We start from the raw sequence: 15,373 nt of genomic DNA, 5'->3' as shown, positions 1-15,373 counted from the left end.
AACACATGCGAGTATGACGTCCTTTTAATCGTGGCACTTACAGATAAACAAAGAAGTGTGTATATAGCATAATTATTAATTACGATTATGTACTCATCAATCACCTTTTCTTACCATGTTTTTTGTATAAGCGTTACGACAGATGATTACGTAATATTAACTACCTAAAGGTGTACTTTAAGATCATTGTCCACCGCCGGTGTAGCTTGATATTTATATCATAAAATATATCAAAAACTTGTAGACTTGTAGTCACGATGTAGAGAAGATATCTCCTACATAGTGCTTGTTGTATAATAGGTGGCTGGGTGATAAAACGATTTCGAACATGTTTACCTGCCTTTTTTCGTACGGAGTTGCTAGATTTATATTTATAGTCAGTATTTATTATTCAGTTATATTTATATAATAAATGGATTTAATATTATTTGTACACATTTTTAGAACTACCAATGGGCCGAAGAGCTTTTATAGAACTTACATTGGTCAGTTTTATAACCCCCATTCTCCAACACATGCAGTTATTTCAGTTTTAAAAAAAATACAAGCACAAACTTTGACAATAATAAATTCTATCAAAAATAACGTAGGTACCTATAAATAAATTACAATGATTATAAAATCTACAAAGATCTTATTTTATATTTATACAAAAAACCGGAAATTCATACTAAGGAAAAAATTTAAAAAAAGAATAAAATATAGAAAAACTATTATTTTGTATTTTTTTTTTTATTTATTTATTTCAGATTGTAACGTATTATAATACATTAAGTAACGGTATTTATTAATAACATTTATATCCCGAACATTTTTTTAATCAACATTTTAAACAATTGAAACACTACCTATAACTTTGTATCATTTTATTTTAGTTTATAATGTATAGCTATAATATAACGTATTAATATATCGAAGAGTTTTTATTTAAAAAAAAAAAAAATGTTTTTACTGAATCCCCGAACAAAATAAAACATATTCAGCAATTATACTTAGCGAGTAGCGACGTAGCCTAAAAAGTAAGACGTTCGTAATCGTTCGTTGTTCGGCTAAAAAAACATATTCTTTGATAAGCAACATTCGTTCACAATCGTGTTATAAAAAGGTGATAAAAACGTTCGTAATCATGTTGCAGTCAGGTGGCTAACGTAAATGCAAACATTTATGCACGTGGTTTACGCTAATCGTTTTAGATCGTGAATTATTATTATTATTCATAGTTTTTTGTTCCATTTCTAAAAATAAATAATAATTTCTCTGAAATGGCAACCGAGAATTGCAATTTTCCAAGTGTCTTAAACATGAATGAATTGCCCATAGTGCGCATCAAACTAAACACACCGCCTCTAAGATGCATTGTTAAAGGTACTTATTATAGTATTTCAGTATTATTGCTTATAATTAAGGTAGGCAAGACTACAGTCTAGAATAAAAGTGGTCAGATTTTAAAAATGAAAATAAACGATACCTATTTATTATTATTTAGCCATCTTATTAAAATGTATTATAATTACCTATATAATTATATTTACATTTATTAAACATAATAATTGGTCACTTGGGAATAAAGGAAAAACTTACAAAAAATTCGGGAATTAAACTTACGGACCAAATTAATAAATATGTTATGCATTAAGATATTATTTTTAGATTCTGAGCGGAGTAATGAATCAATAAGATCAATACATAATACAACGATTTATGTTAGGTTATTTTTTTTCTTATAACTTTTTTATTTTTATAATTACTAAATTGCTACGGTTTTTAATTTTAAAGATAGTTTCTAGTAGCAAATTGGATTCAGTTTATATTCTGGGGTGTCAATAATAAAAAATTCTTAATATATTTCAAAATAACTAGGAAAAATAAACAAAAAATTAAGGAAGACCCGTTTTTAATTTTCAAAATATTTTGACTGAGGTATATTTATAGGTTACCGATATTTAACCCGAAAATCCGAGTATAAATTATAATACATATAAAAATAAAAATAGATTAATACAATTAATTAATAATAATATAAGAATTGCGGTAATTTAATAATTTAATATTTTAAAATCTATAAATTATAATACGTATAAATTATAAGAATTAATTAATTGAAGTAATATCGTAGTGAATAGTGAAACATATAAATTGACCAATATTAAACAAAAAGCAAAATACAAAATAATTTCACAAAACAATATTATGCCTTATGCGCGATTGCCTTCAGAAAATCTAATTCTTGATATGCATTAAAATAAGCAGTAATGGCCATAATTCGCATCTGAAAGTCTTGCCATTTTCTTTTTGGCTGAGCTCTCACTTTTCGCCCTAGACTCAGCTCTAAGATCATTATCTCAACATCAGCTTGTTCTTTTTAGAACTCACCGAGAGCAGAGTAAAGGTAAGGTTGATGTTTTTATATTAGCGACGATCGATGTGCGCATAACTATCCATAGGTTACAATGGACACTGTGGATAAATATGCGACAAGTTATGTTACGTAACTATGTTAAATATGTTGTGCGTGAGCATAACGAACACCTATTCGATAAGTCGTCGCTGATATCGACAAAATTTGTTTGCGTTGATATAATACGCCCAATAGATATATACTATATATCTAAGCTTTATAGCACTTTTCGAGATATACAAACGATAATAATCATAATAACAGTATCACTAGCACGCGCTGATATAAGAGTAAAATACAAATCAATTAAATGTTCGTGTGGCAAAGATAGTAATAGTATATATATATTATACATATGTCATAATGACGATAAATTGCAATAAATGTAAAATACCCATACTTTTTCGTAAATACTATCTTTATCTTATATAGGTATAAAATATAATACATAGAAAATAAGCCAGTAAATAAAAATTTTTTTTAATTATTTTATTTCGGGAACAATAACCGTCGGTAAAAAAGGTTTTGGGTTTTCGGATTTTCGGGCAAAATACTATTCGGGAAAAACGGCGGGTCCATATTTATAAACATCCTATAGGATTTTAGTATTTCCTATAGGTACTAAAATGTCTATAAAAAAATATAATACAATGATTCTTGTGATTTGTTATTATATAGTTATGGTATTTAAAAATATTAAAGATATATAATAATATGCAGTATGCACAATTTATATTTATAAGCATTTGAAGCTGAAATATTGACTAAATTCTTAATACTTAAGTATAAAGTATTGAAAATGTAATGCAATGTTTCTTATAAACAATTTATACAGTATAACAAAAAATCTTGCACCGATTAATTTTATCGATGTTTTAAATAAAAAAAATCCAACGAAATTAGATATTTAAACAATAAAAGACGTTTTCATAATATTATATAAAACATTTATATTGGATTTAAAATATGTAAATATTATTTGTGCTTACTAGTAACTACCAAGGCAATTAAATAAAAAACTTATATAAGATGCTATAGATACGTATACCTAATATATACCGCTCCACTGCATCTATATACAAATAAGCATAGTTAAAAATTCAGTTTTTAAATAGTTAGGTGCGTTAATAAAATTAACATTTACAAATAATTAACCATAGTCCATAGTCATATCTTATATGGGTTATACTCATACAAGTATTCAGTAATGTATAAGTGTATAAAATATATCTAATGTAAGTATGTATTACTCTATTAGGTAGTAGTTTTTGATAATACATTGCGTTTTTATGAATTATTGAACTGTTCAATTTAAACATCTTACTATAAAGATAACTATATACGTATCTATACTTACAATTTCATGATATTAACAATGCAATGACAATTCACATGTTGGTTTTACAATTTCAGCCATATTGCCTGAATTATTAGACAATTTTGAAAATGCTAGTGCAGAAGTAGTTCAATGTCCAGATTTAACTCAACCACCGTTTAACTTAACCTCCGAAGGTAAGCATAAATATACACCTATATATTGGTTATACTACTTATTTGCAGTGCTTGATTTGGGGGGGACGCAGGAGAACGGAGTACTCCAACTAATTTTTCAGAAATTTTAGCGTACCCCTACTTTTATTTTTAAGGGGAACGCAGGGGACACTGCATCATTCTGAATTGTTATCAAAATGCACGTGATAACATCATAATAATTTTTCTTACCATAGATTTAATAATTATTAAGATATTTATTATTATTATTTAACTAATTATCTTTAATCATCACTACAAATTATGCCACAAAATATTTGTTCCACATTATATTTGTTCTAACTACTATATTGCATCCTAGAATATACGTCTTATGAGATAAATTATGGAACTATTTAAATAAATAGTTAAAATGAATTGTTTTTTATTTAGTTAGTTTTGAGTTTGTTATTATATTAGTTATAACTAAAATATACAATATAATATTTACAGTAATTTTTTTTTAAATTTATTATTTATAAATATTTTTCATATGATTTAAAGAGGGATATAGGAGGTGTGGGGGCGTAGTAACGTTTAACAAGTGATGGGGACGTTCTTTATTTTAAAGTTAACAGAGTCCCCTACTTTAATTTTGTCAAGTCGAGCACTGCCTATTTGTATATTGATTATGTAATATGTAATCATTGGGATATTGGGTGTAAGGTGTAAATATATGTATATTGTATAGTATATGTATCATGTATGTATATATTATTTTATTACTATGTAGGACTAAATGGCGACGAAAACGTATTTGACATTGGTGATATCACTAATTTAATACCTTCAATAAAGCGAGAAAAATTGTACGACGTCAAAGATTTAAAACAAATTACTGGGTCCGATCCTTTGGTTATCATTGGAGCTTGTGGTGGCCCTTATCCATATTTTGGAGTCGATAGTGAAGCAAGTATATCGCGCGCACTATATAGATTAATTAACTTTGCCTGCTCCTCCTCCTTTTATCATTTAATACCTACTTACATAATGTGTGTATTTATTAAAATTCTAATTGCTAATTTTTTTAAATATAAATATATAATGAACATTTTTTCATACTTTAACTTGTTTTGCTATTAAGAACTGTCACGTGTCGATGCATTTTTTTCAAATTACAAACACTCTTGTTAACTGTTAACTCTAAAGCCCATACATTTTAAAAATAATTATATAGGTAAATATAGGTATAGGTACATATTTAAATCAAAACTCAAACATGTGGCTTCTGTGATATATTAAACTTTATTATGTACTAATGATAATAATCCTTAATAATAGTTTTATATCAAGTAACAAATAGAAATAATATTCTATTATGTCTATAGACTTAGACTGCTTATACTAGTTATACTGCTACACTTATTAGTTATAATTTATTATACTATTTATATTCAGTATTCACATACAATTTTTACGAATATAATATTCTAATAATTTATTCTAATTGGCAATTACTTAATACAATTTTCAATATCATTAACCCATATGTATAGACTTTAATCCTTAAATGCATATAACAATTCAAAAATTGCTATAGTTGGATTTGTATTTATATTTACACCTACATCAACATTTAAAAAACATGTACTTAATAATTTAAAGTAAAAATTATGATTCTCATTTGAATAAAGTTTGTATCAAGACTTAATAAATAGTATGAAAACTGGAGTTTAAATATACTCAATATTTCTAAACTCAAAATTTAATAAAGGCAAGTGAGCATGTATAATGCATATTATATATTGATACAGTGGCGTCATTTGTGAGATGCAAAGGTGTGCAAATGCATACCATGAACAAAATTATTGTTATTTATTTTGTTTTATACTATAATTTCTATGAAATAATCTACATTTACACAAAAAATATGTTAAAAAAATTCATGGAATGACTCGACCATGTGAGTGACTGGTATTACTTTAGATTTTCAATATTGGTTTTGCATCCCATGAAAAAATGTGAAATGACGCCCCTGTATTGATATACATAAAATAATATTTCATAAAATAAATCACCACTACCTGTTAAATATTATACCTACCTGATACATTATTTACCATGTAAATGTATATTTATCTAAAATGTTAATTATGTTAGATTTTAGGTGGTTTAGGTGATTAAAACTATATTATGTGTTATTACTGTTATTATTTATATAATTTATTAAAACCATTTGTTTTCATTGAGATGTTATATTATTAATTATTGTGAATAGAAAAAAGGTTTAGGTTATTGGGGTCATTTGAATCAAGTTAAATATGTCAAAAAAAAAAACTAAAGCTTGTTTTATAAATTTTAAGTATGAACAAAAAAAAAATTAAATAATTGTCTATCAAAGTAATGAAAATATGTACTTAATATGTATTATTTCATGACGTTTATAATTTATAATAAAGAGCGTGGAAAATGTTACAATGATTGGTGATCGAGTTAAAAATGGAACACACGTTCACATGACGAAGTCTGAAGATGTCGCAGAGTGTTATCATAAGTCGTTACCGGACGACGAAACGAGGTTTTCATTTTTGGCAAATTTCTTCACTAGTAACGGCTTTAGAGGAGAGGTAATTACAAAATATATTTAAGAACCTACTAACATTTTAGCTATAGGTAAATCATAAGTACCTAATCAAAGTAAAAACTACTTGTAACTAGTGGTCCTTATTACACGTGCAATTCGTGTAGTTCTTATGCATGTAACATGTGTATTAGTTTGAAGTGATTATACTAAAATTCCATGTGTATAAGCTTGTATATTTAAGTACCCGAATACATTTGTCATTAATTAGAGATTTATATATTTTTTAAAGGTATGTTAAAAATATAATCTATTTAAAGCTCTGTAATTTAAAAAAAATTTTATAATTTATATTATTATTGTTACAATAATTTAATTTTGGATTTTAAAAAGTTACGTAATCGTTTTTTGAGAAAAATAAGTTTGTCTATTAAATTAGTCTAATAGTCTAATCCAGTGGTCGGCTGTAACCTTTTTGGATTCTCGGGCCATAATCACGAATTCGGAATTAGTAAGAGTTCGCGAGCCGGACAAAAATAAAAATTTTATATATTTTTTAGCATATTACACATAGGTATCTAACTATTATTTAATGTGGACAATTATTATTATAAAAATTATAAAACTTTTTATAATAATATATTATAGGTATTAATTTTATACTGTTACCTGATTTTCTTTTATGGCGAAGTTTATGTTAATAATATGTGTATAATATTATAATAATAAAATATATATCATTATAGTATAATATATATATAGTATATACATATTATATATTAAAAGTATATCCAAACCTTATAGGGTTTTAAAATAAATTATTATCATGGATTTAATTATCTTAGAGTTTCTCCGTATTTATACGATATAATGGCAATTTACCAAATACGCTCAAAACATTTAACAATATCTAAGAAAGACGTATTAGTTATAATTATATAATAAATTAATATACTAACCGATTTTTTGCGAGTATTAATACATAATATAATATAAATAATTTTTTATTTTCACGTTGAACAAGTTACTTTACTTGCGCATGATCAAATCTGCATAATAATAATAACGTTTCATAGAGTTCCCGATACTGTTATATAAAACGTGCATTACACTGCCCCCCATCACTTCTAAAAATAATCAATATTTTACTATGTATAATTAATACGTAATTAGTATGAATTTGTACGATTATAGTATATAGTATATTATATGTAAGGCAGGTAACCTTAATGATCTTAATATAAACGTTTTTTTTTTTAGGTTTTAAAAATTGTGTGCGAAGTAAGAAAAGGACCGTTAAGTTTTAGCACGTGCATTAGAGAAGCGTTAAAGAAACATTTCGGGGATGAAATAATTGGTACGGGTTAACAATAATTTTAATGCTATTATAATAAGTAGGTAATTCTAGGTACATTCACTACAGGAATATATATTTTTACTGCTTAGATTGTAACTAATAACTACGAATTTTTGAATATTATTAATTTGTTTTTTACTTGTATAAATATAGCGATTGGTGGAGTGATACTCATTGAAAATGGTAAAGTGAAAGTTCATGTCGTTAAGCCAAGCTTGGTGAAAATACCTTTAAAATCAGAAAAAGAGCTAAACAATTTTTTACATTATATTGAATTATCCCCTCCGTTGGTGGGTGTTGGATGCATCGTTTCTCACGATCCCGTAATTTTAAAAATTATTTTGTACGGCTGTATTATATATGTATTGAAAATATTTTTCACTTTTCTTAGGGTTTGAATTTAAGACTTCAACATTTCCATCTGCATACTGATCGTGATCAAGGAGGACATTACCATAACGATACGGAACCGAATACCATCAAATATACTGGTTATTTTGGTGTTTCCAAGCAATTTACTAAAATTGATAAGTCAAATGAAGTATGCAATAATCCTTTATAAGCGATGATCAAGTATGGTACATCTTTGCCAAAACTAAATTTATTCAACTGGTTTTAAAGCGTGCACGCGCGTGAAACTTAAATATATATTATATTACAGATTTTAAAGAATACATTAATTGTTTTTAAATTTTTTGTATTTTATCATCACTCTCTGATTAATTTACCATAAAACTATAGTTATTACTTTATTAGTTTATCGTGTAAACAACAGTGCTTATTCAAATTATAAATATAATATAATCATAATGTATCATTCTAGACTTATTTAAAAAAAAATTGAAATATTCCTTACATTTTTAAGTTTTATCAAAATATGTGTCTATCTTTATTTCTTTACTTTTTAATTAACTCCTATTTATTTAATAGGAAGCAGTGGCGGCTCGTGTGTATGTGCACAAGTGCACGTGCACTACCTACCTAAACTCAAGAAAAATTGAAAACAAATCATAATAATACAACTAAGTACCTGTAATGTAATAAGAATTATTTTCAAAATATAAAAATATAAATTCAGAGTATTATGAAAATAATAATATTATAATATTATGTATTTATGTTTAATATTTGGATTGGGTTATTTCGACTGCTAAATGGCTGTCCGCGACGGAACGGTATCGGCGTGTATTATTATAGTAGTGCAGTTGTGCACACAATCATTGTGCACATTTGTACAGTGTAAAAATTGAAGCAAGTCGATACACGCAGCCCGCGTTGTAATGGAGTTGGTGTGCACATTTGTTTGTGTGCACATAACCAATTAAATTATTTTCAGCGAATTATTTTCGACGTCGCCGCGTCGCTGAGCGTCGGCATCGGCATTATTATGTTATTATAGTTTATTTTTACTCTCATTAATTTATTATATTATTTCGATTATCAGCTGATAATATTAGCTAGTCGATCATTATCGGAAATTCAAAACATTATTAATCGTGACCATCGTGTTTCTGTTTATTATCGACGACCGACATTAACGTATATTAATATATTATTACTCGTGTATTTGTTTTCAATTTTTAAAATGAACTCAGTACAGCAATTAATACTGCAATGTAATTTTTCATCAATCTCGTTGGAGAAAAAGATGGAAATAAAAAATAAAGGTAGGCCTACTCCAGATTTAAATATTAAACAAATTACTAAATGTAAAACGAGAGATTATGTAAGACAATTTAAAAATGATATATATAAAACTAATGACTGGATTTGTGGTTGTTCAGAAACAAATCGTTTGTATTGTTTTCCCTGTCTACTTTTTGGTCAAAAATCTAATGATGCCGCTTGGGTAAAGAATGGAATAAACGATTTAATTCATTTAACTTCTAAAATCAAAACACACGAAAAATCAATGACACACATAAATTCTCAATTAAATTTAAAACTATTAGGGAAACAAGACATAAGACAACAACTTTCTAGTGCATATCGGTTGAATATCAAACAATACAATGAAAAAATAAGTCATAATCGTTATATATTGAATAAAATCATAAATTGTATTAAATTTTGTGGAGCATTTGAGCTTGCACTCCGAGGTCACGATGAAAAATCAAATTCAGAGAATCCCGGCGTATTTCGAGGTCTTATAAACTTTAGTTCAGAGTTAGATTCGGTACTAAAATGTCATATTGAGAACTCTTCGGTATTTAAAGGTTTATCCAAATCAATCCAAAATGATTTACTAGAATGTTGTTTAGCTGTATGTCAACAAAGAATTAAAAATGAAATAAAACAAACAGAATATATTTCTGTAATGGCTGACGAAACAACTGACGTATCTGCTCAGTTTCAATTGTCAATAATATTTAGATATTTACTATCGGATGGAACACCAGTAGAAAGATTTTGGGGATTTTTCAATCCTACTGGACACGATGCGAAATCGTTGTCTGAATGTATAATATTTAATTTGGAAAAAGTCCTAGAGTCACCAGATATGTTGATTTGTCAGTTACGACGGCGCAAACGTGATGAGTGGACATCTCAATGGTGTACAAAAAATAATAAACAATAGCTATAAAAATGCACATTTCATACATTGTTATGCTCATCAGCTTAATTTAATTTTAATTCAACCAACTTCACAAAATCATGAGATAAGAATTTTTTTTTCAAACCTAACTGATATAACCAATTTTTTTTCCAACAGTCCGCAGCGGGTTACGGTTTTAGATAAAATTTTTAAACACAGAGTTCCTCGATCATCTAATACTAGATGGAATTTTAAAAGTCGAATAGTAAATACTGTGTATGAGAATCTTGAGTCGTTAATTGAATGTATGAAAGAAATTGAATCAACATTCAATCAAACCATAGCAATTAATCAAGCTGGAGCTTTGCATCGGATGTTAATTGACGATAGATTTATATTTTGGTTAAGAGTGTTTCATTCTTTAATGCCTCATGTTGATATTTTATATAATCAACTACAAAAACCAACTATGGATCCTGTAGAACTTTCAAAGGCAATTTTTCGGTTCGAAGAAAATATATTAAAAGAAAGACAGAATATTGATAACATCTTTGAAACTTCTCAAAATCATCCAACGAAAAAACGAAAACATGATGATACTATTGAAACAAGAAAAATCGCTGCAAAAGAAGTATGTGACATTTTTATTGTCAACGTTAAAGAACGGTTTGATTATAAAAACCACTTAAATGCTTCGCACCTATTTTTATCTACCAAATTTCTTATGTACGAAAATAACTTCCCAGGTGACCATTTTAATAAAACAATTGAAGCATATCCTTTTTTGGATGTTACTAAACTTAAAACTGAACTACAACTGTTCTACAAAAGAACCGATTTCCGTGATATCAATTCATCAGTTCATTTATTGAAATTTATAATTGAAAATAATTTAATACATATATTTTCTGAAAGCTACAAACTTTTAAAAATAATTTCAACTATTCCAATGACTACAGCTGAAGCCGAAAGGTCGTTTTCTACATTGAAACGTATTAAAACATTTTTGAGAAATTCAATGACAGAAGATCGACTTACAGCACTAGCTATGTTATCGATCGAAAAACGGATGATCAACAACATTCCAAACTTCAACGAAGAAGTAATAAACAGATTTGCAGAAAAAAAAGAGAGGAGAATCGATTTAACATATAAATATGTACCTGAAATATAATAATTTGTATCTACTTTGTCATAGTTTTTTACTTGAAAATGTATTATTACTATTATTATTATTATGTATTTACTATTATTATAGGTACTTGACACTTGTAAAAATAGGTATAAGCAAAAGAAAAAGTAATTTGTAAATAACTAAAATTTGTAAACAATATTATTTAATACAATTTATAATATATATATATATATATATATATATATATATATATATATATTATATTGGTTATATTTTTTTTGGATGTGCACTACTTCATTAAAAACCCACGAGCCGCCACTGATAGGAAGTATTGTAGTTATAACTCTAAATTGGAAGCTCTGTACAAGAAATTATAAATTACTGACACAGGTCACAAATGCTTGAATCAACTCAGAGCAATAGAGCATAGACGCATAGTGAAGCTACAGTGTATACATACGAGTATCTACATGCATTCTACTACTACATAAGACGATTCACAACTTCGTTCTTTTAAGTACTGCAGGTCTGCAGCCTGAAGGCTGTAATCCATATTTTCATAGAAATTTCATAGTTTTTACTTTAGTGTTTCCATAGATCGTAGTCAGGGGAGAGGGACTTGTTTAATTTATATATTTTAGTTCTTAGAGCAATACTTTAAACTAGAATAAACAATTCATAAATAAAAATAGAAAAATTAAATGGTTTTTGTAAATGAAAAAAGAGATAGGGTATTAGTCTAATATTAGTCTCTCGAAAATTTTAATGATTTCTATCATTGTGTGTTTTACACAATTATTATTGATTTCCACACCTCGATTATAGTTTCTGACACCACAGTGGCATCACAGCCGTTCTTTGTCAACAAAGTTTTTTGTATTGATTATGATATGAAGGCTTAAGCAAGAAAGATATCATTCGTAAATAACTTCTTATTATCTTATTTCCCATTTAATATTGATTTCTCCAGTTTTGGGTCGGTTATTAAATCTTGTAACAGTGATAGACATTAAACGTGGTTATTGTGAATTTGTGATCATAGTCACGCTGAAGCACCTGTGTCTACTTCGGAAATTAGTATAGTTTTTTGATTGGTAATCGTAATGCTGTCGAACCAACTCGTCACATTAAAAGTGAAACCAACATTTCAGTCACAGATACTGGACAATTGTTTTTTTGTTTGTCAACTGTGTAGTGGCATAAATAAGAAAAGTGGTCAAGGAAGGGGAGTCAGTCTTGTTAGTATTCAAATATTTCAAATACATGTATTTAAATACTTTTTTTGTATTTTAGATACTTTTTATTTTTATTTTTGTTCTACAATACTAAATACTCTTTTTTCATCCTATTGTTTTACTCTAAATTCTAATTACCAATTTTAAAAAATGTTGGACCATTCCGAATTTTTTTTTCATTTACAACCTTGTGACAAATACTGTAAAAGTAATTGTCTAATAAATCATACCTATAAAAGTATTATATTTATTAACTCAAACATTTTTAAATAAGTTTAAATACCCATGTATTTGCAAATAATGTTAATTAAATATTAATTATTAATAAAAATTAATATTTCAACATAAAATTTATCGAATTGAAAAAAAAGTATTTGTTTAAGTATTTTGAATATTTTTATAAAGTATTTAAATACGTATTATGAATACATTTAAAAAGTATTCTTAACAAGACTGATGATATATGCATAAATACTGTGACATACTTTGTAAAAAATTACAACAAAATCAAAATCAAACAATTTGTTGTACAATTTACAGTTGGCCGCCGAGGTCTAATCTCATTCCGAATAGAGTTTTTATTGTATGATTAATGATTAGATTATAGATTCAAAAGTAGTTTAATAAAAATTAATGAAATAATTAAATAATAAATAAATCAATTTTCTTAAGAAATATTTAATATTATCATTTTTACTTCAGAGGAATTGCATTTGACTTTAATTTATCAGCCACTTTTGTTCTTCGAAAAAATTGCAGTTTAGCTAACACGCGATTTTTCCGATTTGTTTTTTCTTTGAAATAAATGTTAATGTATTTCAACGAGTTGCAAAAATAAATTTGCTCAAATCATTATTAGCTAGTTTCCGATTTTGCGTTTGTACACATGTGCACAACGTAGACTTTACTGCTGTGCGCCGCGTCTATAAGTTTTCTATTTTTTTTTTTTTTTTAATAAATCGAAAAATTTACATCATACAGGTAAGTATAAACACTAGATAACGACGATAACGTATTCTGTGAGTAATGAGTAATACAATTAAGCTTAAAATTATATTAAATAAGGTAAATAAATTATTACCTAACTTAAAATATCGGGTAGAAAAACACAAATTAAATTGTAATTATCATAACTCTCAATATTCTGTGATTACGTATAGGTATCTCTACTCTAGTAGGTATATTCTAGCCACATATATATAAAAATACATTTTTATATATCTGTGACTCTAGCTAAATGATTTCAGTCAAAAACCTATTAATAGTTAAATGTCAAGTATCTATAGATAATGGCTTCCTTCGTTTACCGCGATTCCGGTCGCGAGACTAGGTTTTCCGGACCTCGAGTTGATAGGGGCTCCCTAACCCTTCGGGGCTAAAATAGCCGACCTGGGGGGCGCATACCTGCACTTCAGGCAATCAATAACCTAACAGGTAATTCTAATCTACTAGTAAAATAAGAAAAGTAGTCAACACGTTACTATGACCACCTAGCCCTGGTCCTACAGGGCAGTCGATCGTGTTATGATTTCAGTCATTTCACCATCATACATAATTTGTTAAGATATGTAAAATAAAAATTCGTTTTAAACGCGGCGCGCGATAGTAAAGTACAGCGTCATCCATCATCCGCGTACGTAAAAACGTAAAATCGCAAACTTCCAAAGGATATAACTTCCAAAATAATGATTTGCACAAATTCGTTTTTGCATCGTTGTTCCACGAATTAAGATATCTTAATTCGTACATTGTTTTTAACTTGTTGATATACATTTGTTTCAAAAAACAAAATCGAAAAATTCACGTGGTAGCTTAACTGCAATTAACTCCGTTTGTATAATAATACGAAAACAAATTATGTGAGCAAACTACAGCTATAATTAAAATTACGAAAATGAACCATTTTCAATATACACAAAATGAATTGCTAAGATACTATATATAAAATGATACCTAACTGTATCAAAATTTAATTGGTTTTGGATTAAATTCCCGTTTGAGATTGAAACTGCCACAAATGCCTATAAATTATAATCACCAATATATTATATAATTACATAAGAATATAATATATCTTTAATTATAATAATCCTACATTTTTTAGGAATCTATGTAATGAATGTGGCTTTAAGATTTTGTTTTTCCTACTATCACTCGAACAATTTACAAATTCACAAACATGTTTCTCGGAAACTATATTAATAAAAATATTTATTCACAACTATAAACTAATTATATTAATATCAGAATGTAGGTATGTAAAATAAAGTCAAGAAATAGGAATAGTAGTTAAAATAATGCAAAACACAATTGAAAATAGAAATAATCAATTTTTTTTTTAATTAAATATATTTTCAATAGCAAATTACAACTATCTGTATTATAGTACGTAAATTGCAATAATAAATAATTGATCTATTTTGTCAATAATTTGTCATGATATCTTGGCTGTGGTTATTAAATTATAATCTAAGTCCGTGATCATAATATTTGTTATCAATATTACCATCAAACAATGTAATGTTGAGAACCACGAGTACTCGGAAAGTATAAAATGTAGTGGGAATGCGCACTGTGAACCAATTTATGCATTTTGCTGATATACCTATTAACTTCATCATGATATTCACTATCACTATAATATTGAGTGATTCTGATTCA

At 27.1% G+C, this 15,373-nt stretch overlaps 1 protein-coding gene across 1 annotated transcript; it reads left to right on the top strand.

Moving 5' to 3' along the window:
• Window positions 1-1,119: 1,119 nt before the first annotated feature.
• On the top strand, window positions 1,120-8,620 carry LOC113560864 (ester hydrolase C11orf54 homolog). Its single transcript, XM_026966975.1, has 7 exons — window positions 1,120-1,365; window positions 3,812-3,910; window positions 4,662-4,837; window positions 6,328-6,495; window positions 7,710-7,806; window positions 7,960-8,129; window positions 8,198-8,620. Exons 1-7 carry the CDS (start codon window positions 1,263-1,265, stop codon window positions 8,366-8,368), a joined length of 984 nt encoding a protein of 327 aa, XP_026822776.1. The 5' UTR covers window positions 1,120-1,262; the 3' UTR covers window positions 8,369-8,620.
• Window positions 8,621-15,373: the final 6,753 nt, after the last annotated feature.

The sequence above is a fragment of the Rhopalosiphum maidis genome, chromosome 1, assembly GCF_003676215.2.
Source record: "Rhopalosiphum maidis isolate BTI-1 chromosome 1, ASM367621v3, whole genome shotgun sequence".
NCBI lineage: Eukaryota > Metazoa > Arthropoda > Insecta > Hemiptera > Aphididae > Rhopalosiphum > Rhopalosiphum maidis.
Note: the sequence above shows the minus strand (reverse complement) of the source record. Positions and strands in the feature narration are given on the sequence as shown.

Bases quoted from the DNA above. Each gene is read 5' to 3' on its own strand.
- LOC113560864 (XM_026966975.1), top strand. From the start codon at position 1,263: ATGGCAACCGAGAATTGCAATTTTCCAAGTGTCTTAAACATGAATGAA. The intron at 3,911-4,661 runs GTAAGCATAAAT...ATTACTATGTAG, and splicing joins GTTTAACTTAACCTCCGAAG to GACTAAATGGCGACGAAAAC. The intron at 4,838-6,327 runs GCAAGTATATCG...TTTATAATAAAG, and splicing joins ATTTTGGAGTCGATAGTGAA to AGCGTGGAAAATGTTACAAT.